The 27,151-nt window shown below is 37.0% G+C and overlaps 1 protein-coding gene across 1 annotated transcript in view; it reads left to right on the forward strand.

Annotated features, from left to right (window-relative positions):
• The window catches only part of LUZP2 (leucine zipper protein 2), a 198,292-nt gene that overhangs the window by 165,831 nt on the left and 5,310 nt on the right, over positions 1 to 27,151 (forward strand). Inside the window, exon 10 of the mRNA XM_069857454.1 lies at positions 15,651 to 15,737. Coding sequence (XP_069713555.1) covers positions 15,651 to 15,737 — 87 coding nt within the window. The remainder of the gene's footprint in view (positions 1 to 15,650; positions 15,738 to 27,151) is intronic.

Here is a 27,151-nt window from a genome sequence, read left to right on the forward strand (position 1 = left end):
GGAAAGCTTCCTCATATTTTAATTAAACAGTGCAATCAAAACCTCCATGTATTTCTAAAATTCATGTTCTTTGATAGAATCACACGTGTATCACATAGACCTTGGAGTTACAATACAAAACCCAACAGTATAGCATGTTTTTCCTCAATTTTCCCTGCTGTATTTACTGGCACTTCCTCTGCTTCTGTTTTTGCCAGTATTGTTGGTAGTGCCTTCTTTAAAGAACTCGAATAAGTGCAAGCTGCAAAGCGCATCTACAACCTCAACACCACCCTCTGCACATAACTTCTCTACATCTCTGTGGAGTACTTAAAAGAGTTCTGCTAGTACCTTTAGTTCCTTTACTCTGTTTTGCAATGAGGTTACTTTAAGTGCATCAAGTACAGGCTCATTTAATTATTTGAACTTTTTATTTATCACGTCTCCTATATCTTAAGTCCAGATGTATCCTATTTATTTCCTGTTTATTCTTGAAAATACAGGATTTCTACTTCATTTTCTTGTGATAAAGTCTGCCATGAAGGAATGTGTGTAATTGAAATACCAACCACTGTGTTAAACTGAAATTACTTGGGCTTTCAACAGGCTGCTGAGTCTCTATTTTTGTATCACGAGGTCATATTCTTTGTCCAAAGTAAAGATTGCTTATTGATCGAGTTACCCAGATCTGTCACCAATCAGGTGCAATTAGAATGAAAAGACAAATGGTTATACGTGTGTTTATACAGAGGTAGGTTTATTACTATGTGCCTTTATCTACAGTGGTTTTATATTGCTTTCTCTTTTCTGATCAAGTCGCCTGCCTTCCAATAACTACTGGAGGTTCACAAAGCATTCCTCTTGTGCTTTTATGCAACAGGTTCTTCTATGTCTATACAGTAAACAACAGTTGTGATTCACGCATAGCACAAAGAAAATATGTCCCACTGCCAACAACAAAATTATCTTTAGGTTTTGGTCATGGCTTATGTGGCAGAAAAAGTTAATAAGAGGAAAATTTATTCAGTCATTGTTAATAATATTCATATTGTGAAACTGTTTTAATCAGTGAATGTTACAGGTGCCTCATCCCTAGGTCAGAATTCCATTAGCTGCTCATTGAATCCAACACAGAAGAGCAATGAAATATATTTGCAGATGGGATTTCAATTTCCCATACAGGCAATTGCTGAAATTTATTCAGTTAGCTGAAGAAAATCTGCATTCATATTTAACGGATAGTCTAGTCACAACAAAAAGTGATAAACAGATTAAGTGATTGTATTTCATCTGACGTCTCCAAATCTAAACTTTGCTTAATCTTGGTTTAGTGTGAAAAGCCTGTGCTGGTTCAAAAAGGGGTGGGTGATTCAGGGAACTAAAAACAACATGTAGAAGTGTGAAAAGAAGTGAAATAATCTTGATCATTTAACACTAGGAGAGAAACCTTTTCGCTTTAAGAATGCTTTTGAATGGCTAAAAATTGTTCATAATTCAGAAGAAAGTTTATATGAGAGCTTGGGTTTATTATTTGTAAACTATTTTGCATATGAAATGATTAATATGGGGCTGTGCAATACTTCATCACTGGAGAAATGTGAATAGGATAAGGAGTAAATCGTTCATGACTGTAAAGCGTCAGATTTGTACTGGGTGACAGTTTGCCCTAAATTGCCACTGATCCAATGAGGGTGTATTGTCCGTAGAGAGAAAAGAACTGTTCTCTCCTTGTGCTTTGTGCAGTAAGTTGTGTCCTCGCTCCTGCCATTCAGTGCTTCAAAGCGGGAGGGCCAAGAACCCAGTGAAACTTGCTGCCCCATTCATATAGGAGTAGGAAAATAGGAATTGAAGATAGTTGTTTCTTACATTTAACATGTTTATTCTGTCAAATATTGGCGGAATATTTGCAGAGAAGAACTGAATGTGTGTGTCAGGTATGTTTCCAATGCAGTTTCTTTAACCAGCACCCCTCTGTGTTTTGTGTCTTACGGAGTGTGGCACCAGTACGAAGAAATAAGGAAACCTTTTGGATTACATCTAGTTTCCTCACACACGTCTCTGATGTTTTGCATGATATCTGCGCTCATCCATAAATGCTCTCCTGACTAGAAGTGTAGCGAAAATTCACCATACCTATTCTTAAATTTTATGAATGCTACTCTTCATGCACAAGTTTTCTCATGGAGGAATAGTGTGTATATATATGTTCTATGTATTATATGTTTTATGGAGACAAAGTCTTGACCTTCTGCTCATTATTTACCGAGTAAATCCATTAAAAATTAATTATAGCCCTCAAGATTTTTTTTTTCTTGTTGAGAACACAGTTCTAAGTGTTCCTTTTCCATGTACTCAACAACCTCCTGAATTTAAGGGATTCCTTGCATGATTTACACTAAAAATAGTAATCAACTGACAGCATTTGGAAGCATCTTGGACACAATCAAAACTACCAATTTGTTTTATCCGCAAGGAAGTTTTACCTTTCTGGTATTTTATTTGTTTATTTTAAAAATTCAGTGAGCTTTCCGGTTGATTTAGAAAAGCTACAATTGATTGGGTCTTATATTGTGATTTTGGATACTTTTCTGATTTTAGACTCATTCTGAAGATGCATTTGAACCTCACAGTCCTTGAACGTAGTCCTTTCTTGATAGCACATCTTAGAGAAACACAATCCTGCTTCTCAGCTGGTTTTTATCCACCTCTGTGCTGATTCATACCTAGATACCTTTGTTTAGGTGATTGTTTCTTTGTTCATATTAATGATCTGAGTCCGAATACTGCATGATTCTTCCAGGTCTCAGATAATTGTGCAGGTTCAGATCTCACTGGGAACAGAGTGGATAAACATTTCTGATGCTGATCAGCTGAAATTGTGGGTACAGAAGGAGCAACGCTTGATTTGTCTGTACTTAAAATGTCTTTATAGCTGCTGTTGTTTCCCTTTGAAAGGAGATCTTTAGTATCTTTAGTAATGTGTCACATTCATAAGTTCTTGCAGAGTTTAGCCATTTTTTTCCTGTTGTATATTCACTTTAATTGCTGTACTATCTAATAAATACCAAAGGCATAGAGGACAGTGCAGTGACTATACAGTACCTTAGAAATTCATTATTTCTGTGTTGGCATTTTCTTCTATCCAGTAAATTACTGATGCCAGAGTACAGAGAAGTACTGTGAGCTAGAGTACTTCTAGCTCAGTACTTGGGCTAGAACTTGAGCATAGTTGGGAAAATATTAACTGTGACAGAACCAGATATCTTCCTCTCAGTTTCCAGTTGTAAATGTAGTATCATAGTTTGGACCATCATGAAGTTAAATACAGCCGTTGTTCCAAATTATGAGACATCTGAAAAAAATATATGAGAGTTGGTGTTTCCGTGGTTCACCTTTCTTCATGTAGGTCATGATGTGGCAGAGCACTGGTCTGAAGAACTGCAAAGATGGAAAGAAAAGGTTCGTGTCTAACTCCCACTGCGAATAAAGTGGGAGGAAAAAAGTGGAAAAACAACATCTCAAATGCATGATTTTAAGATTAGACTAACCTCAACAAAATTGTTTCAATGTGAACTTAGAGCCAAAAATAACAGAAGCACATCATAGCATTTGTTTGAAGTAATCTACGAAACAAAGTTACTGAATTGTGTGAAAATTGCATTGTTGAAAGGCAGTAAAGTGGTTATATAAGTGCCAAAGCAATTAACTTGGTCAAGGTGACCCTTCATCCTCAAGCAATGATGTTGTGCCTAGTTATTTACAGTATATTCTCTGTACTATGTTACACATCCTAATCTGAGATATCCAATCACAGCAAGCCTAAAGCTCTATTAGGAAGGCATTAAAAAAATCCCTGTTTATCTCCAAATACATTATCTGAAGACCAAAATGTATATATTATTTATTGAGATAGTTTTGTTAGTGCAGGGGTTTTGTTTGGTTTGGGGGGGTGGATTTTTTTTCTCACAGTGCACGTGAATAGATCACTAGGAGCTCAACAGAAATGTGGAATACTGATGTGGTAGGTATTCTAGCACATAATACAAATTAAAGGCCAGATGACCCAGCCTGGTATGCATAATGTACTTCAACAAATGAAGTACCACCTGCGCACTGCTGGTGGATTCTTTTATTTTTTTAACTTTTGAATGTAGTGTATTTCTAAAGTTTCAGCATTCCTGTGCAGAATATGACCTGCAGTTTATTTGCCATCCTGATTTATAACTGTTCCCATCTTTAAATTTGAAATGGATGTGAAGTCTCAGGAAGCTTAAAATTTATTCACTCACTCACTAGTTCAGGGCCTAGAAGAGTATGTGCATTTGTTTGGAGATAAAATTATTTCTGTATTTTACTACAATACATTTAATTTTGATGGACTACTGTTTCATTTATTATCCTTGTGTGGGGTAAGCCGTGTAAAATGCAGCATGGGCAACTGAACGAAACAAAATTCTATTCCTATTATTTCCACTAATTAAGTGATCCTGCAGTTTGCCATGCTGTACTTCTGTTTCCTTCAGCTACTCTGACTACCAAATGGCTTTTGAGTCTGGGCTGCTCTTTGCAGGTGACAGTACAAGTAGATAGTAATTGTAATACCCCAAAACTGATGATACTCAGTTCTGGTGATACTGAGAAGAGCTGTAAGATATTCTGCAATCTCAAGTTGCATTCTCAGGAGTATTGTCTTCAAGGAGCACTGGGGAAAATTGTTTTAAAATGTGTTGTTTATACTTAGAAAGATCTCCTGGTAATAAAATTCATGTAAATGTTGCCAGGGAGTCATGGAAGACCCTGAAAGTCATGCTGAAGTTTACTCTCCCTTTTTTGGAGTTAAAAACTGTACTCATAAATGAGGTAAGAAGGATATTTTTGTTACTGTAAGGCAGCAAAATGTAGTATAGTTAGACCTGCCTTTTAAAGATTATTAGAAAAACGTTGATGTTTAAGTGCTTTTTATCAGGTCTGAAGCATAAATAATACTCTACAAAACTGATCCTTTGAATAATTATGGGATATGAAGAGTAAATATAGCTTTTACTGTGTCCAAACCCAAGTAAATATTTCTCAGACTGCCCCCAATTCTTCTCCTTCATTTAGAAAAACAACAAATTAAAACTTTATAGTTGAATTAGAAATGATTAATGATACAGATGCCAGAAGTGTGTTACTAGGTCCTCTAATGGCACAATAATTCAAGAAAGTCTTGATGGTGCTACACAGCAAATGCAGTCATATTTCTAGTCCAACTACATAGAGCCTTCAGTAATATATGTAATTCTCTCCTTTGCCATTTTAAAGGTTATTCTACTTTTCCTTTTATCTAGGTAATAATGGTTTAGTTGTACTGGAGGCAATAAAGTGCCTTGAAAGCAGTTTAGCAAGGATGTTTTCATCCTTTTAAATATATCCAATGACATACACATGCCTGTATGATACAAACGAAGGGTTTAGGGTCCGCTTCTCCTGAGATATTTACATAAAGACTGTCTGTGGACCTTAACAAGGCACTGTTGGGGGAGTTACAAAATGTCTGCAACATAACTTTGTGGTAACCCACTGACCTAGCTGTAGTGCCATGAGATCTGAACTCAGAACTGAAATCCCTGTAGTACTACACGAACACTTTCCTCAAGATCTGTGACAGAATAGGAAATTAATCAAAGGGAAATCTCAGAACAGAAAGGTCATAGAAAAATGCTGCGTTTGGGGAATTAAAAAAACGGCAAACAAATGGATGCAAGGCATGTATTATAGGAATACTGCCCTGTTTTTGAAGGCACTAAGCCTGCTTAGCTTCCAGTGGTAGTTGCTGTGGTGGTGCCTAGGGGTTTGCAGGACTAAACCCTTAACACGTTATCAACATTGTCCCCGTAGCAGTCAGCTGTCCTGAAAATTCATAATGTGTATGCAGCTCACACCTCACTACATCATTAGAGGCAACACTAGCTTTCAGATAATGTTTGTATCATTAGCCTCGTTGAATTCAAAGGAGGCAAACTGCATAGCAAGAGAGCATTTCTCTAACCTATAAAAGTCAGGATTAACAAAAGCTGCGCCTATAGATGGACAAGAAGAGATATGATAGGACTCGTTACATTTCCAAATTGAATTATATGATGTGTAATTTTGATTTTGTTCTTTAAGGCACGGAATTCTATGTATTGGTATACGCTCAGAAAATCAGAGATGTTTCTGAAAAGATGTTTTTCTCTCCTTTATGTATCAGCCAAATGATTTAAGTGACACAGAAGCTGTAGACAGCTGGAGGAACACCTACCCAGTTACACACAAAATCCCAACAGATAATCATACAAAGCAAATATTTTACCATTTCCGCTGGCTTCTCATATGCAATGCAGCGTCACTTGCTGATGATAATACTGAAATATTGTATTGATTTTTACTGACAAGAGGTAGTTTCCATTTCCATCGGCTCATTATTTAGGTTCTTAGATATATCCAAATTTTATCCTGATATTTATGTCAGTATACTTTGTTTACTATATCAATAACAAGCTTGGATATTTTTAGCAAAGACAAGCCTGTTTGGTTTTGGCAGAATATAAGCCAAGTGTCCTTGAAATTCATTTTGCAATTATCTCCTCTGCTAAAATAGAGCAGGTAAGCAATAGGCTAACTTACTACAGGTAGTAAATGTGAAATTATTTAGACTTAGGAAGCTAAATACATTGCATTTTTCATTGAATTAGCATAAAATTACTGGGCACAGGTGCTTTTGTAATTGGGACTCATTTGGAAAACGTTAGTGTTCAGTGATCCTCAAAGCTGAATAGCTAGTTTTTGTGCTGTTATTATGATGCAGTGTGATTTTGAATAATGTCAAAATGCCATCTGTCCTCACATTTCAGTAGTTTTTTACTTATACATTTACCTGACATTCTCAGTTCTGTTATTTGCAGAAAATTACAAGCTTCTTTATTAAGAATCTTTCTACTACCTGAGCAAGTTCTCATCACCCAAAAGAGTATGGTAGTAGCAGAATTGCCCTGTACACAAAACGTGCTTGACTATCCTCCACAGTCAACTGTTAATAAATATCAGACTAATCCAAGTTCATTGTTTTATTACTGGAATCAAGCTGCACTTAAAATGATTTTTTTTTTTTTCTTAGTTGAGCTTCATAAGGAGGCCTACTGCAAAAGATGCACAAGCTAGAAAAATCTGGCAGCCAGGATGATCTTATAGAGAAAATAGAGCTTGTCACAATGTACCCAAACTGAAATATGGCAGGTTTGTTATTAGGTCTTATATAGGTCTAATGTGAATGAATGAAGATTTCCATGGCTGTACGAGCTTTAAGGAATTGCTGTCTGATTCAGTCTAGGTTTTGGGCTGTTCTTTGGCCAGTTGTGATTTTCTCCACCCTATTAATGTGAAAGAGAATTAGCCTAAGCGTAAGCTGTTTAGGACCAACAATGTTTTGGGGGGAGTTGGTATATGGAGATGTTCACAGCTTTGGAGGTAGTAACAGATATAAACTGCAAGACACCATTCTACTGAAGGTTAAAATACCTTTATTGTTTTAACTTTCTTTCTAATTATTTTCATACTAAAGATTTTAGTAACAGAAGACTGCAGGATAAAAAAAGAGAACATAGAATTGCTACAGTTAATCAGTAGAGACTCAAAACGGTTGTGGGTAATCAAGTAGCTTTAATGCACAGCTTTCAGATTATTACACATTTTTACAAACTCAGAAAGTATTGGTGTCAGTCCTATCGTTCTACCCTCTGCAAAGAGGGACATAGAATTGTCATTCGTTTTTCACTTTCATTTCTATTTAGAGAACTTGATAGTCTAGGCATTATAAACATTTACTTTGGAAACTACTGGATAGGCTATTCAAGACATGCACAACTTTAGAATGGAACAAGTACTTCACAGACAGTAGTTCATTTTATTATTTTTTCTGTTTTTTTTTTCCTGGAAGCCGTCACGAGCCACCTACGAGTAGCTTTTCTGCCTGCTATTGTTATCATTAGGAAATTTTCTAAGACATAAAGGCTATTCAACTCCTGTTGAAAAATAAAAGAAAAAGCAACCAGGAAGTTGCTTCCTTACTCTCCTTTGTGCACGTGAACATCTACTGTTATAACCACAGAGTATTTGAAAATATAAAATGGATTCTGTCAAAAACACCCCAAACCCAACACAAAGGAGTTGTGTATGTTCTGGGGAGCTTGCAGTGACCTTCGAATCTAAACATCAGCAAGCGTAGTAAAAGTTTGTTTCACATTAACTGTGTCTTCTGGAAGAACGCATAGGAAAATATGTAAAAAAAAGAACAAACCCATCACTTTTTCTAATGAAATTGTTACCTTATGGGACTGATAAAATGATCAGATTATTTTTCCTTAAATGCTGGAAACACACCTTTTAATATCATAGTTTATTGAATTTTCATTTTATCTTGTCTGTTAGGAAGAATATGAATCAGGACATTTGCATGACCTAAGTAAGAAATTAAATAAGTTTTTAAAATAAGCCTTATTATGAAGAAAAGTGATAGACAGATGTGGTATCTTTCTGTTTGTACACAGCTAGGTATTGGGGGAATTGCTTTTAACTGGTATCCTTTGCCTATGTAGATACCCTAGTGTAGCTCTCCAAGTATTTCTGTAGAGGAGCACTGCTCTCCTGAAGTCCTACCCCCTTTACTAGACTCTTCCAGTATCCAGGCATCAAGTGAAATGGGAGATGCCTAGTAAATGCAAATACATTTTTGTATTACCAGAGGAGTGCTACCTATTATTATTGTCATCATCATCATCATCATCATCATCTTCTGTTGCTATGCTGCTTTCTTGTCTTTAAGTACATTTGTGTGCTTGCTGCTCAGTTGTGCTGGACTGTCCTGGAAAGGATGCTTTGCTCTGGTCTCTGACAGTAGGTGTCATTCTCCAGCTCCCTGGAATTCATGGACCACTGTACTGGCTCTCATGTAGAAAGGAAGTTTAATTAGAGGTAAATTCCACTGGTTTGCGGTGGTTAGTAGCTACTTTTTACCAAGCAGATTGACTAATTAAAAGAATTGTGTAGTAGAAATGCTACAGACAGTGCTTGGAAACTTCAACATATCTCCCCTAGCTCTTGATAAATGAGACTTTTGGGTTTGTTTTTTTTTTTTTAGACTATTTTTTTCGAGAGAGGAAGGTCCTGAAAACAATTAACACAGAAATATTTTAAAACAATAATGTGCATATTATATCCAACATAATATACTGCAGGGAGGCAGCTGTGTATGTGAGGGAAAATTCTGCACTCCTAACGATGTTATAGAAAGGATGATTCAGGAAATTAACGTTTAAATATGTTTCCTATCATCCCAAATGATCTATTTGGAAGAACAAATCCCTCTGATGGATGTTCAGGCATTTGATGTTGTTGTGAACACTCATCTCAGAGAAATTTCATTATAACCAACACAAATGCAGATGAAATGTGAAGAAAAGAAAATGTGGTCTTTAGTTATCCATGTTAAAGGTGCATAACGATTTTCACTTCTAATTGGAGTGAAGTTGAGCTAGATTACTTGCAAAATCTCTGATTGTTGTACTCAATGTTCATTGTTGGCATAATGTATACCAATAAGCAGCTAATTTCTGTTTTCACCCTTAAAGAGATCTGAATGTAGTGCAAATTTAAAATATATAATCAAGGGCAATTCTCTGTACTTAAGAAAAAATACATAAATATGTAAAGATCTTGTTCATTGTAAAAGTCCTTTGAGAAGAATTTCCCTATGTAAATATAATTCTGCAGATGTGCATTAAATAGAAACAAAAACTGAGCTGCGTCTCCCACTTATTGTTGAATAATATTGACTGTGCAAGAGAGAAAAGCTAGTTACCTCTACTGTAAAAACAGGCAGATATGTTTGTATACATATACAATGACCATCATTGTCACAGAAATATATAGGGTGATTACAGTTACTAGAATTGAACTTCTCATTTATTTCTGCATATAAGGAAGATTTTAAGGTCAGGTTGTATAGAAATTGAATGCAATTATTTCCTTTATACTATATATAGATATTAATACTTACTTACCTGTGATTTCTGTTGTGGAAAGATATAATAGATAATTAATTCTTTTTTGTCTGAAATTTGTGGGTCTAGGAGAGTGAGTCAGAAGTCCATCAAACAATCCAAACCACTGCTGTGAACCTCTGTAATTGCAAATGATGCTACTCAAAAAGAGAGGGGAAGGAAAATGTGACAGGATTGGTGCTTTTTCTTGATAAAATTAAATATGTGAGGCATTACATGGCAGTTGGCCTGGGTGCGCCTGTGATCTGCAGAACCTGGCTTTCAGGAGCATTCAGAGAGAGCTGACTTTGGGAAGGAGATATTTCTGGCTCTTGCACTATGCACCTTGCCCAGAAAAGCTCTGACAACTTCATTTACCTGCTACATACAAAACTGCTCTAGTTTTTCACAGTAGGTGCTGCAAAACCTTAAGCAATATTCGATTTCCTGGACATGACAATAAGCCCTTTCTATCCCAAAGGAATTGTGTTCTTCTCCTAGAAGAATACAAACTGTTTGAATGCGCTGAGAAGCGGGGATGACTCAGCCCTTGGTTGTTCCTTGTTTGTAGCCCCTTTGCAGACCATCTGTTTAGAAACCTCACTGGAGGCGGGTGAGTAAAAGCAGTCCCCAGCCCAGGAGGGTGTCTCGAGATTGGCCTCGCTCTGCATGCCAGACGGATGTCATGAAGTGCAGCCAGGCACAGCAGGCTTGCCAAAGGCAGCCTAGCAAGTCTTTGCTGTAGGTAGTTTTTGAATGCGGTAGATTGAGCCAACAAAGCCTCCAGTGGCAAAAAAATGTGTTTCTGGGCAAACTCAGATTATTTCTCCATTCAGAGTTTATTAAAATGGGCTATGACTATGCATATAAGGAGATTGCCCATCATTAGTGAAAAATAATCATGGCTATCGTAGAACTTGGTTTTTTTTGGTGCTTGTGTATCAGAACATGCATTCTGCCAAAAATTAATTAATTTTTTTGCTTATATTCAAAATGCTGTGCAGTCTTGTTAGATCAGTATGAATATCCTTAAATGTTTTTGGGTTTGTTTTTTTTATGTGGAAATTGAATATCACTAGAAACTCTCAGTGTAGAAACAAGTAGTCAGTGATGACAGTTGAAGTACCAGGAAATAAATGCCTTGATGGAATCCGTATTTGTGTTGGCCGGTCCTCTGGCAAGCTGTCTTGTCAACAACAGTCTGGCATCTCACGTGAACAAATGCTGACTTGAGAGTAAGAGCTGTGCAGTCATGCCAAAAAGCCACATGGGAAGAAGAAAGATCTGATAAGCCAATTTCTAATGCAGAAAGATTTGAACTACATATCAAAGTCAAAAAACCTTTTGTAAAGATGGAACTTAGTTGACTTAAATTGCAGTTTTATTTAGCAGTTAAAAAGAGGATATTGTAATAACTGTTGAGAAGAAAATGTGTTTTATAATCGAAATGAAAAATATTTGAAGGATAACTGAAGGAAATTTCAAAGGTATGAAGTAGAGTTGAACTCTGCCATTTATTCCAGTTCAGACTTTGGAAGAGAACTCATAAAAATAATGAGGTTGGCTTGCTTCTCTGTCATAAGTATTCTGCAAGTTTTGCTGCAAGCAAAGTGCACACCAACAGCCTAGTTTTGTCTGCAAGCATATACCTTAAATGCATTGTAAACAGTTTTGATTATTTCAAGCATCTGAAATTCAAAGCTTGGATTTTTTAGTCAAGCTTGTAAGAAGTCACCAGGAAGATGCTGTAAGTTCTGAATAATTCCAAAGGAAAAAAGATAAAAGGGTTGATGATCCTTGAAAAAATGTTCACATGCAAAATCCTTTATTGAATAGCTTTGAGGAGTGTTCAGATAGCTTTAAGCAAATTGGGATGGAGTTCAGAAACTGGTTCCAAACCGTTTCACTCTGGAACACTCGATGGCATTTTTATTAGGTAAGCTGTCAGTCTAGTAAATAGACCTCATTCAGACAAAAAATGGCGTGTTCATTTTTTGTTAGATTATTCATAACAACAAAGAATCTTGATTGTGAAGTCTACCTCAAAGACTCCCACATCATCAGAAAATAGATAAGCCTTCAAAGTATTAATTTTTATTTTGATTTTTTTTTTTTTTCATGTAAGATGTAAATCTTGGTATCAAACCTGTAGTGTTCTGGCCAGAAGGACAGAACTCAAATCTACAGGATCCAGACAGGGACTGTCAAAACACCTTCTTGCCCTCTGTTCTGGTACCCTCCTTTGGCTGCTGTAGTAACTGTGATGGAGTTTTAAACTAGAACTTGAGATGGGCAGATCGATGTCAGCTTAGGGTAAGATGTGTGCAGTAGCTGAAGTGGTATATTAATCAGTTAGAATACCTTGGCCAGTGTCTGAGCAGTGCAACTGACGTAAGTGATTTTTAAAGGCTGTTACAGAATCTGATCCTACTCGTTATGGCTATCAAATGAAAATTGAAACACCTAGAAGAATCTTTACCTTTTGTTTGGGGAGAGACAAAAAGAGGAAGAATTCTAGGATATAATATTGTACTTGACTATTTTGCATATTACAGAAATGTTCTTGTTATATACTTTCCTAGAGGTAGTAAATGCTGTAAACATTTGAAAAAGGTGACACTGGGAAGGTGCTTTCTTGATGGCAGCCTCACCTAAATATCCCAGATTTTCCCTTGTTCTGGAGAAATGAGTACAACATGCTGAGAAATTGGGTTTATACACTGTGTGTATAATTTGCTAAGGTATAATCCTGAGCAGGAATCAGATTCTGAAATGAGAGGCACTATGTAGAGGCATTTATTCTCCTGAGTTAATAAGGTTTCAAACTGACTGTTTTTTCTGGCATCCCGTGTGGATTTAGTTGTTCAGATAGTCAAGAAATCAGGTGAATCTGTGTACTGTCATTCACTGAACATATGCCTCTCTTGCTCAATGGGAAGAAATTGAAGTTTGCAGAACTGTAATAATTCTTTTAAGCTGAACAAGCAGATCAGTCAATACAGGTATGAAATGACATTCATTATTTAACAAACCCATTATTTATATTGATCTCTTTTAATCCATTCACCTCCTCATCAGTTTTTCTAGTAGTTCTATAAAAACTAACAATTATTCACTGAAGAACCATGTTTCTTTTCTCCTGCTCTCCATTATTTTTGAAAACTTTTGAAAAACTAATTAGTATTTCAATGCAGTATAAGTCACATGAAGAAAGGATGGTTCAAGCTTTCAAAACTGGTATCTGAAGTTCCAGCTTTTCAGATAAATAAGTTTGATGAGCTTCATGCCTGCACTCCCCTGAAGAGTTTCAAGATTTCTTGCAGACAAATTGAAGCCAAAGCCAAAGCCCTGAGGATAGTTATAAACTCTTCATTATCTGAAATTTATAACAGAAAGTGGTGCATCAGTGCCTTTTTTTTTAAATTGGGTTATTTACTAGTAATATATTTATCACAGTAAGAATAAGTTTTGAGGTTCTTATTTGGGGGGGAGGCTAGCAAAGGTATATTTTAGAAAACGTTATAAATCTTAGGTAATTTACATTCATTCCATGAATGGTATTTGATGAGTGGAATGTTTGGTGGGTAAGGAATTGGTTGGATGGTCACATTCAGAGAGTAGTGGTCAATGGGTCAATGTCTAGATGGAGATTCGGGACAAGTGGTGTCCCTCAGGGGTGCATACTGGGACAAGTGCTGTTTAATATTTTCATTGACAATATGGACAGCAAGATCGAGCGCACCCTCAGCAAGTTTGCAGATGACGCCAAGCTGAGTGGTGCAGTTGTCATACCAGCAGGACAGGATATCATCCAGAGGACAAGCTGGAGAAGTGGGCCTGTGTGACTGTCATGAGGTTCTAAAAGCCAAGTGCAAGGTCCTGCACCTAGGTCGGGGCAATCCACAATTTCAGTACAGGCTGAGGGATGACATGATTGAGAGCAGCCCTGTGGGGAAGGACTTGAGTGTGCTGGTTTACGAGGAGCCCTACATGAGCCAGCTATGCGTGCTTGCAGACCAGAAGGCAAGTGTATCCTGGGCTGCATCAAAAGAAGCACGTCCAGCAGGTCAAGGAAAGTGATTCTGCCCCACTACTCCACTCTCATGAGACTCTACATGGAGTATTGTGTCCAGTTCTGGAATCCTCAGCATAAGAAGGATATGGAACTGTTGGAATGGGTCCAGAGGAGGGCTACAAAGATAATTAGAGGGCTGGAGCCTCTCTTCTGTGAGGACAGGCTGAGGGAGTTGGGGTTGTTCATCCCAGAGAAGAGAAGGTTCCAGAGAGACTTTATAGCAACCTTCCAGTACCTGAAGGGGGCCTACAGGAAAGCTGGGGAAGGACTTTTTACAAGGTCAGGTAGTGGTATGACTAGGGGCTATGGCTATGAACTGGAAGGGGGAAGATTTAGATTAGACATTAGAAAGAAAATCTTCACACTGAGAGTGGTGAGACACTGGAACAGGTTGCCCAGGGAAGTTGTCGATGCCCCCTTCCTGGAAATGTTCAAGACCAGGTTGGATGGGGTCTTGAGCAGCCTGGTCTGGTGGGCGGTGTCCCTGCCCATGGCAGGGGGCTTGGAACTGGATGATCTTTAGGGTCCCTCCCAACCCAAACCATTCTATGGTTCTACGAATTTCAGCGGACTTTGAATTAGACACTGGAAGACGAATATTTTAAAACAAATAATACTGCAGAACTAAGGATAACAAAGAGGTTATAACTTTTGTTATATTCTATATATTCTTATATTTTGTATTCTTTGTCATGTTATGCTATGGTCTAGTATTGAGGGCCACAAAATTGTGAAGTCATCAAGCTAAATTAAAAAATACTGAGGTACAAATACAGTGCAAGCTCTCTATAAAATGTTATCCTTATTCTTCCAGTTCATGTCCCTTTCAATCTTAAAAGTTGAAGGAAATATGGAAAGCCAGGCCTAAAATGACCAGTATTTCAGTGCAAGGCAATTCACTGCTTATATAAAATGATAGCCTGGGTTGTAGAATAGCTCTCCCATACAGCACTCCATTTGGAGTGTAAGGAGGTAAGTGAAAGGCATGAAATGGAACACTTTCTGCCAGCTCATAATGACGGGAGGTCTCAGCAGGGAGAGTCTGTAGACGGCTGAAGTAAGTTAAAGCAGTTCATAAACAGCTTTAACTCAGGGCCTAAATCTTTCTCAGAATCCACAAGAGTCAGAGAAATATAAGTTTTAAAAATGGGGGTGGGGGGTTTCCTTCTCCTATACTCCTTAATTCAGACATTTGCACAAAAGAAAAGATACTTTAATTTCTGCTTAATTTGATTTTTGTTTAACATACAAAAAAAATATAGCGTCAAGTCACTTTTGCGTGGTCAGTTGGAAAGTGTTGATTACTTGTATGGAAGCAATCCTTTGCAAGGGATTTCTCCTTATTTTAATGAGAAGGAATATTAAAATATGCCCTTTACAACACTTGATGAAAATGCAGCGTATAAGGTAGTTAGCAGTTTGCAATATCTGAACTCTTGATTTCTGGTCATTATCCTCATTTTTCAAATATGACATTTCTGAAGTTTTATCTGTATTAATTGTTTATTTTCTTTTTTTTTTTCATTTCCCATGTCCAGCGAAATGTCTCAGCAGAGAAAGAGAATCTTCACATGGCCTCAAGAAAGGAAGAAAACCAGAGCATCCAGGAATGCGACTCTCAAGATGTAAGATTAGCTCACCTAGAAATAAGAATCTAATTTAGATTGGATGAAAACATTAATGCCTTAGGCAATTATCAATGTGACTTACTTTTCCTAGTCAAGCTGGTACGCATATTTCATCAGATAGCTATGTTCTGCATTAAAGTGCCAAGGAGCAAATGCTTTTCGCTGTCAGTCTATGCAGGTATACTCTCTGGATTTCTTTTAAAGACTGCTTAATAGAACTTGTAGAGCTCTTGCAGGAAGAGCAGCAGTGGAGGAGATGTGATTTGATGTTTAAGAATTTCAAGAAGTGGCTTGTTCCCGATTGAAGAGTTGCTGCATTACAGCGAGGTGCAGATCCTTGTTTACGTATTGTTTGCATTAATAATCAGGTGCAGCTGTCACAGATGCTTCCTTTGATAAAACAAAACCTTCAGGGAAATGTAAAAGGTGACAGTGCAGTAGTTGAAAGCATGTAATCTCGTCCACTGCCAGTCTGGGAAAGCCACAAGCTGTGTTTTTCTTATGACGTGTCTGAGAGAAAGTTAAATCTTCTGTTTTTACTGAGGCAAAACTCTCATTCAAACAGCGTGGTGTTAACAGCTGTTAACAGAAATCCCAAATGCACGTGTTATGGCTGCAATTATAACAATACAGATAAACAAGGGAAAAAAAGGAAGAGAGACAAAATCTGTTTAGAGAGCTCATGGTCTGCTTAGTAGTCCAAAGAAAGTATAGCACTACCTTGACCAATTTTCTGTGCAACATAGAAGCTGTTAGGAAAAAAAACTGTCACAAGAGCTCTGGAATGAACAGCTGAACGCATTACCTGCCTCTAAATCATAGAATCATAGAACCACCAGGTTGGAAGAGACCCACCGGATCATCGAGTCCAACCATTCCCACCAATTTCTAAACCATGCCCCTCAGTACCTCATCCACCCGTGCCTTAAACACCTCCAGGGAAGGTGACTCAACCGCCTCCCTGGGCAGCCTGTGCCAGTGCCTAATGACCCTTTCAGTGAAGAATTTTTTCCTAATGTCCAGCCTAAATCTCCCCTGGCGGAGCTTGAGGCCATTCCCTCTTGTCCTGTCCCCTGTCACTTGGGAGAAGAAGCCAGCTCCCTCCTCTCTACAACCTCCCTTCAGGTAGCTATAGAGTGCAATGAGGTCTCCCCTCAGCCTCCTCTTCTCCAGGCTAAACAACCCCAGCTCTCTCAGCCCCTCCTCATAAGGCCTGTTCTCCAGCCCCCTCACCAGCTTAGTTGCTCTTCTCTGGACTCGTTCCAGAGCCTCAACATCCTTCTTGTGGTGAGGGGCCCAGAACTGAACACAGTATTCGAGCAGCGGTCTCACCAGTGCCGAGTACAGAGGGAGAATAACCTCCCTGGACCTGCTGGTCACACCGTTTCTGATCCAAGCCAAGATGCCATTGGCCTTCTTGGCCACCTGGGCCACTGCTGGCTCATGTTCAGTCGCTGTCAACCAACACACCCAGGTCCCTCTCCTCCAGGCAGCTTTCTAGACAGACTTCTCCTAGTCTGTACCACTGCATAGGGTTGTTGTGCCCCAAGTGCAGGACCCGGCATTTGGCCTTGTTAAACCTCATGCCATTGGACTCTGCCCAGCGGTCCAGCCTGTTCAGATCCATTTGCAGAGCCTCCCTACCCTCCAGCAGATCAACACTTCCACCCAGCTTAGTGTCATCCGCAAACTTGCTAAGGGTGCACTCGATGCCTTCATCCAGATCATTGATAAAGACATTGAACAGGGCTGGAGCCAGCACTGAGCCCTGGGGAACCCCACTTGTCACTGGCCTCCAGCTGGATTTAACTCCATTTCCCACCACTCTCTGGGCCCGGCCAGCCAACCAGTTTTCCACCCAGGAGAGTGTGCGCCTGTCCAGCCCAGAGGCTGACAGTTTCTCAAGCAGAATGCTGTGAGAAACTGTATCAAAGCCTTTACTAAAGTCCAAGAAGACTACATCCACAGCCTTTCCCTCATCCAAGAGTCTAGTCACTTGGTCATAGAAGGCGATCAGGTTAGTTTGGCAAGAAATATAACAGACTCCTCTGGACATAACTGGGCAGCTTGCTGGTAGCCATCCTAGCAGCATGTAGCGCTGTAAAGAAAAGATTGGAAAACATATCTTAGATAATTTCATATCCAACCTGTATATGTTGTCCATTTATTACAAATATTTTAAAAGTTTATTCAATTATAAATAACTTCCCCTCTGCTACATTCTCTAGAGGGGGGCAGAGACAAGGAGAAATCGTGTATACAGGAGGAGTGTGTAATTTCCTGTTGCACCTTTCTTAATGTCTAAAGCTGAGGGAAACTTTGTTTCTTATTACTAAAAAGAGAAGGAGGAGAAGAAAGAATATGATGTAAAATTCTGCAGTCAGTGAACTCCACTTAGTTTATGACTACAGGTTCGTTACCACCTGGCAAATTTATGGAAGGTTTGATGGAATATAGATTATTTTAAGTAGAGGCTGATTTGATTTTGGCTGAATAGTTGTGGTTCAAACAACTTTTTTTTACAGAGGAAGAGAGAAGAAAAGTTGTTAATGCATTTCACAAATCAAGAGAGTATTTAATTTCTCTGTCAAGTAATACAATGAAATAAACCCAAACGATGCACTTTTCCGTGAAATCAGGGATTGAGTTATTTTGATCAGAGGGTGGTGGTGTCTTTTTTGTGCTTCTAGGATCTAGTGTATTTAACCATTTAGTCAGCATAATATGCTGCTTGGTATGAAAAATTTGTCTGATAAAGCAGAGGAGGACTCCAGCTGGAGCCAGAAGTCTTGAGGAGTAAAACTATTTTTCACAAATCAAGTTAAATTAAAATCTAACCCTGTTCCCTGCCTCCTTCTAAGTAGCATTATAATTCAAAGAAAAAGGCATTAGTCTATATATCTAAATTTGAGTAATAGGATTAAGTTCTATATAATTTAATCTCTCAGTCATCATATTTTAAGACCAATTCTATATTACATTGGACTCATTTACTTTTAATTTTAAATCTTTAAGGTTTGTTAAATCTGTATTTGACAAAACCTCCCATATGGAGGAAAAAGTAGTAAAATTAAAAAAAGAATACCAGAGGGGGGTATTCAGATTCACTGTGCCTTGATAGATTATGTTCTTCATTGGAAAATTAAGCAGGCAATAGTTTTATCGGTCTTATCTGGCTTTTAAATATATTGCTGCTAGAAATTAATTTTCCAGCTGAAAAGTGGGTATTATTTAATAATCATAGTTACATTCTATGTTCACATTTAAAAATAACAATCTAGGATTGACAGTAATGCAGAAAAATTTTATTAAGCTGTGCTCTCAGTGTCTGTTCGAGGAATGACTTTTAGAGCTGTGTTACAAAAAAAGGCTCTTAGGGCAGTCACACCTCCGAGCACAGAAGCCATAAACAGTGTGGTATTTATCCCAATTAAAAACAGCATGTCCAGTGTAATTGAAAAAACTTTCAGATAGAGGAAGACCTATTCTCTTTACATTAAGAGAGACTTCTAATACATTAAGAAGGACTTATAAGGTATCTATTTATTTATTTATTTATGTCCATGTTTAATTGGCAATAGAAATTTAGTTTGCTTTTTTGTTTAATGTAAAGCCAATTGCTTGGTATGATTCAAAGAAAATTCCAAGAGTTACTTCTTCGCGTACATAGCTGTGAAGCTGTTCCCAGCTGTGAAGCCTTTCCCAGCATGGAGCTGTTTTGAGGTGCAGCAACCAGCAGAGTGAAGCAGCTTTGCGTCTGGCACAGGAGGCAGATTGCAAGAGTCTGGTCTTAAATGTGAAGGATACATATACAGCTCAGATAATACACAATATACATAATATTTTAGAGAAATACTTATATTCAGATTGTGGCTGCACTCGAAGTACTCTTCTTTCTTGCCAGAGGACCATTAAATAATTCTTCTTTTCAGGTATTTTTCTCCCTTTCTCTGCTACCATCCCCACACTGACCCATGAAATTTTATCAGAAATCTGTCCACACTCACAGGATTCCACACTTCAGTTTTCCACAACTCCTCTGGACTCTGTCATGGGAGAACTAAACATCTCCTTATGTCAGAATTGCCAGCCTTCACTATAGATATCAGACAAATGTCACTTGTGAAAATGAGGAAGTTTTCTTGTAAACCCAAGGATTGATTAAAGAAAGGCAGTAGATTTTCAAAGTGAACTAAAACATTAAAATAATTTTAATAATTTTAATTTAATTTAAAAATATGTTGAAAAAAATAAATGGATGTTGAGGTCAAGATAAAAGAGCATGAACTTAATGAATATCCTCAAAACTAAGATGTTGCTTAGAAACCTAATATTTCAGCAACGCTTTGTCAGGGCTTTGAAAAGATCATCTAATTCTTTCTCTGATAAACGAAATGTGATTTATGTTTTGGAAGAACTACTCTAGTAAGGACTGACCAGAGAAGAACTTATAGTGTTTCAGTTCTTAAGGCAAGAAATAAAAGGAGAACATAGCTAGTTCCTGGTCTCAATCATTTTTTTTTTCGGTCTTTGTGGCTACTTATCTTTCTGTTTCTCTCTCTCAGATTTTTAATCCCATTGCAATTTTTGTCTTTATGGTTTTATGTGTGTTTATACTAATTAGCGTAGTTGACATTGGAAAAAAATACATATGAAATTTTGTTTGCAAATTATATTGGCTGATTTTAAAAGTAGATGCTGCTGACACCTTTCCTTTCATTAGATTTGACATGGGATATGCAGAAGCCAGAAGTAGGTAGGATATCCGGAAATATATCATCTTGATTATTTCAAATCATCTGAACTTTGTCAGAGGCCAAAGTTTTCCATTATTTAGGTTGTTATTATTTTATTAGAGGAATCTAGTCAATACTATTTTGTCTTAGTCTGGACTGGAGATATTTCCCTGTGACTGGCTTGTGAAAGTCTCTGCATAGAACTAGAGTTTTCAGAGCTCTTTTCCTAGTATAATTTACCTTTTCTCTCTTCCCAAAAGCCTTTGGGACCTTCTTCTTTTTTTCGGCTTTTACACCACAATGTACTTTATCCCTTTTTTCATAACAAATAATTCTTTATGCATGTATTTGGTAGTGCCAAACCATCAAACAATTTATAAAGTGATCCTTTTTTGTGTTTGCATCTTAGATTTTGTCCTTGTAGTCTTTTCTGATAAATAAAAGTGATAATGCTTTTATTTACTGCCTTAATTTCATGCAGTAAACAAACACCATGTGTTCATTAATCATTCAGTGACAAAGGACACTGAGTATTGGAGCAAAGCTTGTACATGTTTCTAGGCAACCACAGCATTTTACTTCATTTTTCTCTTTTGGTTTCAATTGCAGAGCTTTGATCATGTTGTACTCTCGCATTGCTTTCTCAAAGGAGTAATGAAAGAAAAAAAAGCCATGATCATTATAATAAAATTTCAACCTGATAAAATTCTTAAAGTGAATTCAGTAATTCTTTTCCCTAAATGAGCACTATGAAGGTTAAAAGAAGTTACATCAAATTAGTTTAAACCATCCACTCAATATACTGTGCTCTAAAATAGGAAAGAGTTGTGAAGAACTGCAGAGTTGTCTTATGAAAACATATGTACTTTTCACATACGTTCTGATATATATATCTCTCTTTCTTCTAAATAATGAGAGTCAAAGGAGACTGAAGTACAGATATCTCATAAATTCATGAGTAGATCTGCTAAAATGAGTCCTTGATTAAACTGAGGACCTAACTTGGCTAGCAATGTTAGTTCCACTGCAGAAAAACATTTTAGTAGAGTGTCGTCGGTTCTGCATATATGTAAATCATAAATGTTGTAGAAAAGAACTGTTAAAGAAATCTTTCATGGAAGTATGGGTATTATTGTGAGAAGTGAAAAAAAAAATCAAATCATATTCAGCAGATTACTTATTTCATTGAGGGCGTTTATTATACGGCAGCACGAAATTTTGATTTTCGAAGTCTCAGTTTGGTTACGTGTCACTTCAGAAATTGGACAGTTTGTATTTTTATGAGTCAGGGTAAAAGAAAAAATATCAAAAAATCAAAATATCCCTTCAATGTGGGGGAAAAAAACCCAAACTGATAGAGAAGTATGTGCTTCATGTAGTAGAGACCTAAAATGTCATGATGCAATAAATGTGTCATTCTCAGGTACAAGTAGTAATAGTTTTTTTACATGAATAAGTACAATTTAGCCCTTTTAAAATGTGAGAAATCTGCAGCTTATGTGCTAGACAGGGTTTAATAACAATGCAAACATCTGATTCATTGCAAAGTATGGTAGAATTTGTAGGTAGGTTTTGTCTAATGAGGATATCTAGCCCTTTCCTTTTTTTTAATATAAATTGCTTAAATTTTTTCACTTTTAATTAATTTAATTTAATTTCCATTTGAAAGTTTTACCTAATTTTAACCATGTTTGTCTATTGAGGGCTTCGGGTCATTTAAACCAATAGTACAAGAAATGCAGAAAGACCTGGACATGCAGGTTTGTCTGAATAATTCCAAAGAGATGTGTCATCCAAGCATAGTGAAAATTCAGTGATGTTAAACTTCTTTTTCTTTTTTGTGAGTTACAGTAGCTTAAGCTAATCGTTGCCATTGTAAGTGAGCAAATCATCGTCCTCCTTTTGCCTATAGCATACCTAGTGCTTTGTGCAGGTGACGAGACACGTGACTGTAGGAACGATACAGCAAAGTACCAATTTTATTAAGATATCTAGTTTGTCACTTGGTGTAGTTTTGCCATCCTTGTCTCCTCTACCTGGTTTAGTTTCTTCAGAAATAGGTCAGTCCTTTCGTCTTGATTGTACTCTGCAAACATCCCACATTTCTGCCTTAGTGCCAGCTGAAGCCAAAAGGAGGGCTGTAGCCATGTGAAGGAATGCTGAAGCTGCATCATTTGGTCTACTGAATCTATATGATATCCTTTAGCAGTGGGGGAATTATTTTCTAATTGTAAAAGCTGAATATAGTATCACTTATTTAAGCTTCTTGATTTCCTGTCCACTTGTGATATGCTGGATGATTATTTAAGCAATAAAGCCAGTTCTCATTCACTGCGTTGAAGCAGTGGAATACCCTTTTGGTTACATTGTTCAGCGGCTTCAGATCAAATTGCATAGTTTAAATAGCCAAGGGATATGCTGAATTTTGACTGACTTTTTGAAAACTCTTTTTAAATGAAGATGCACACTTGGCTGATCCACCTTTATAATTTATACATCCAGCTGTGAACCACTCCAGCTCTGCTGTATAATTCACTAGGTGAACTGAATACCGTAACTTCTGAAATTTTGCATCCTTTACTGATCAAGCTGCATATTTTATATACAGAATTTCACACAAAGACAATGTTTTAATCAAACTGTGTACTGAACTCATAGACAGCATTTCAAGATACGTGCCCCACCACAATTTTCCTATCTTGTTCATTTTCTCACTTAGTGTTCTAGATATTATTTTTTCCTTTTTCTTATACAAAATATGTTGCTCAAGGCAAAATGCATTTGTTGTATGAAAATTTTATTTGCAAACACAAATAGATCATTAATGTGTTTCTTAAAGTTTTTGTGTTGTGGTGTAACCCAGCACACAGCTAAATACCGCTCAGGCATTCACTCACTCCTTGCAGTGGGATGGGGGAGAGAATCTGGAAGAAAGTAGAAGTCATGGATTAAGATAAAGAAAGTTTAATAGAACACAAAAAGAAGGGATGATAAAAACAGAAGCGAATATACAAAAGAATTGATGCACAACACAATTGCTCACCACCCACTAGTTGATGCTCAGCCAGTCTCTGAGCAGCAGATGCCCACAGGCCAACTCCTCCACATGGAAGAAAAGCAAGACTTACCTTGTCTTTAGTCTTAATAATTGTAAATTATGGCAAACCTGCATTTTAAGGAGGTGTTAAGAAGAAACTATACAATTTGAAAAGAGCTTATAACAGTGAAAACTGTGAAGAGGCATTTCTAACTATCAAACAAACACACCTGAAAAAATTTTTCCAGAATTTCTTTTTCCTGAAGCCTTTTCATTGGGAAATGTTTAGCTTTCACTACTTTGAATTCTGACAGATGTGTCTTAGAGCATTTTTGAGTATTCAAACATTAGATCTTTCTTGATGTTTTGTGATAAAAATAGAGTAAATACTCAGTGAATCTCCAAAACAACAGTTTGAAGTATAAGGAGATTTTTGGAGAATTGAGAACTTGGTGTAAAAATGTGTTTAGCTTGCATTGTGTTTTAAATGCCTATATGCCACACTGGCTTTTTGCAGAAGTATATTAAAAATAGGGAATTTAGTCTACCATCCCCGTTCCTTTTGAAACGCCTAACCGTGGGCTTCTAAAAGGAAGGCAGAGTAAAGCACAGAATGTAGTTCAGAATCAACTGCCTGTTTTGTTCTAAATGCAAATGGCAGGAAATAAACTTAAGTAATGAAGTTTGAATTTGAGAATATTAGTTTTTTTGCTGTCAGCGCTGTATCTTTGTCACTTGATTAATGTCTTTCTAGGAATCCAAAAATGTCATAATAATACAACATAAGTATTGCTGACAAGGTTTTAAATTACAGCCTGCGTTGTTATGATGGTACAAAAGCATTTGGTGGAGTTGCACCAAAGCAATAAGACCAACTTGAGATGGTTTTTTTTCTGAGACCTACTGCCTTACATTGTTTTTTAAACCTTCTGAACATTGTTCTTACTTGGATGCTCTTAGTCTTTCATTATGTTCGTAGCATTTTTTAGCTTTTTCTAGTAATAATATTTAAAGAAATGTCCATTATTTGGAAGAAAAGCAAATTATCTTACGTGAGAAATGGAGAAAGCTGCTTTTTGCCCACATGTCTGTATCTCTGGACAGGCGTACGTTGAGGGGATTATTGATTCATGCTGTGATTCCTCATCCTTGGAGGTACAAGGAGTGAAGACAGCAAATTATGAGGGGCAAGGCTGAGCTCTGCTGTATCCCATGGCATCAGAGGGTTTGTGCATGAGCTAGTGTCCAACATAGAGGTTTTCAGAGTCAGCATCTTACTGTTCCTCTCCTCTTCTTTACCTCACAAACAGGGCAGTGGGAGTGCCTGCTGTTGTGAAAGAAAGAGAGATACAAGTTTACCCTCACATCCCTGAGAAGCTAAAGCCTCAATTCAAAGCTTGACAAAATCTCAGTATCCCTTCCAGCAGACACTTGTAAAATCTCATCTTCATAAGGTAGAAAACCTACACTGACAACATTTCAACCCCTTCATTTTCTGAAAGCAATTATTTTTGCTTTTTTTCTGATTTCCACTATGTCAGGCTATCATACTGTATTATGTAATTAGCATACTTCTCACAGGAATGAATCTGACAGAAAGAGAGACTCACACAGAAGAGCAAACAGAACAATCTTTCCACCACTTGGCATAGAGGAACTAGCACAGAAACAAAAAAAAAGAGGTTTAATATTTGGAATTTTTTCCTATATATCATTCATGGCTGTGAGAGGTATTGTAGCACATTGGGTTTATATTTCCCCAATTTTTTGAGGTGGTCTTCAGGTGAAGTAAAGATGATGTGTTTATATTTTTATAATCATGTGTTTATATATACATATATGTGTATTTATATATATACACCTCTGTCTGGATATGTGCATATAAGTATACATGCAGGTATATACGGTTTCGTGGTGAAGTTGGCAGTGTTGGGTTAACGGTTAGACTTGATGATCTTAAAGGTCTTTTCCAACCTAAAGGATTCTCTGATTCCATAGTTGTATATGTTTATATATACGCACGATGGTGTATATGTAGGAAATTCAGTTTAGGTTGTTTTAAACTCATGTTATGGTTATAGCAGAAGATGCTGTTATACCCGTCTGTTTCAGCTTTAGGAACTGAATTGACTTTAAGCCGTGAGCCAGTGGATGTACACAGCTCATCCACAGTGACTGGTTACAATTCTGGCTATTGAATTGCTGTTGACTGATGGTGTGTTGAAAATCATCACTGTTGTTCGATCTGTGATTTATTTGTTAATGATGTGCAAAGTTTCACAGTGACAAGGAATCAATAATGTATGCCGTATGCTTTAACAACATAAGGGCACAGGAGTTACTTTGTTTGGAAAACTGTCCCATTCTACTATCTTTCTCCAACAGCAATCCATATGGTGTGTTACTAAAAAGGAAAACAAAGGCGAGTGAAAAAAACTGTTAAATACTACAGACATAAATCTTCACTTTTGTTTTCCTACCAACGTGGCATTTGTTATCTGGTCTATGAAAAAAAGTATGAGAGATTAGGCACTTTAAAAACATTGGTTTTATCATAAGCTTTTATTTTCTCTAAGGCATCCTTTTTTTCCTTCTTTGCATATGTCTTAGATGCTTGACCTATACTTTTATTAATTTCAATTAATAGGTTTTGATTCTGACCTTGTGCATTTTCTTGGTGAAATAGGTTACCTAAAATTTTTAAGTATATACAGTTAGAGTAAAATTATGGATTTGTAAATTAGTTCATATTTTATTAGTGTTATTTTTGTGCTCTTCATTATAGAACCTGAAATAATGTTACTTTTTTGACTTGTAACATTTTTGTCCTCAAGATACTCACCTATGTCTCTGAAACCCTCAAATTTTTCTAAACATGACTAAGCTGAAAACATTTTTTTAAATCTTGCTCACTAGCATTTTGAATACGAGTTCTGCCAGGACCACGCTTTTAAGCTTTTGAAGTATTAATATTCAAGATTTTTAATCACATTCTTTAGTCTTTATTGAGAACATAAACCACCTGTTAATTCATTTTTTTTCATAAAAGGAGTAGATGCTTTATCCATAGATTTTTTTAATCAGCACTTCGTGATTATTCCATATTATATGATATTAAATCAACTTCTATTAATTACTTTCAATAGTGGGAAAAGTATGAAAAAGAGCCCCCACCGTCAATCCCTTCAACTGCACCATCTCAGAGGCTCACTTCAGCAGTTTAAACATGACTAAACCTCCCCTAATGTATTATAAAATTCTTGGCAGTACCACTGTCTCTCTAGATGCTTTCAGAAGGGAGGCAGCTGTCTCCTCTCCAAGTAGATTTCTTAATAACATGTTTCATTTTCGTTTTCACACCTGTTCATAGATCAACTTTGTTTCAAGCAAGGGACTGTCAGAATTTCTCAAGTGCAAAAACTTAATGAATTTTCTTCCCCCTTGTCAATCTCTTGCTTTTTAATTAACTCCAATCTAATGTCATTTCTACTGAAAGATATTTATAAAATTTCTTGATATTTAATTTGCATGGAGGGTGTTTATTTTTAGTGTTCCATGCTGAGTGAGGCAATTTTTATCGTGTCGTGATTTAAGCAACTATAGGAGGAATTCAGATTTACTTTCCATTTTCTTAAGAA

This window comes from Phaenicophaeus curvirostris, chromosome 5 (assembly GCF_032191515.1).
Source record: "Phaenicophaeus curvirostris isolate KB17595 chromosome 5, BPBGC_Pcur_1.0, whole genome shotgun sequence".
Taxonomy (NCBI): domain Eukaryota; kingdom Metazoa; phylum Chordata; class Aves; order Cuculiformes; family Cuculidae; genus Phaenicophaeus; species Phaenicophaeus curvirostris.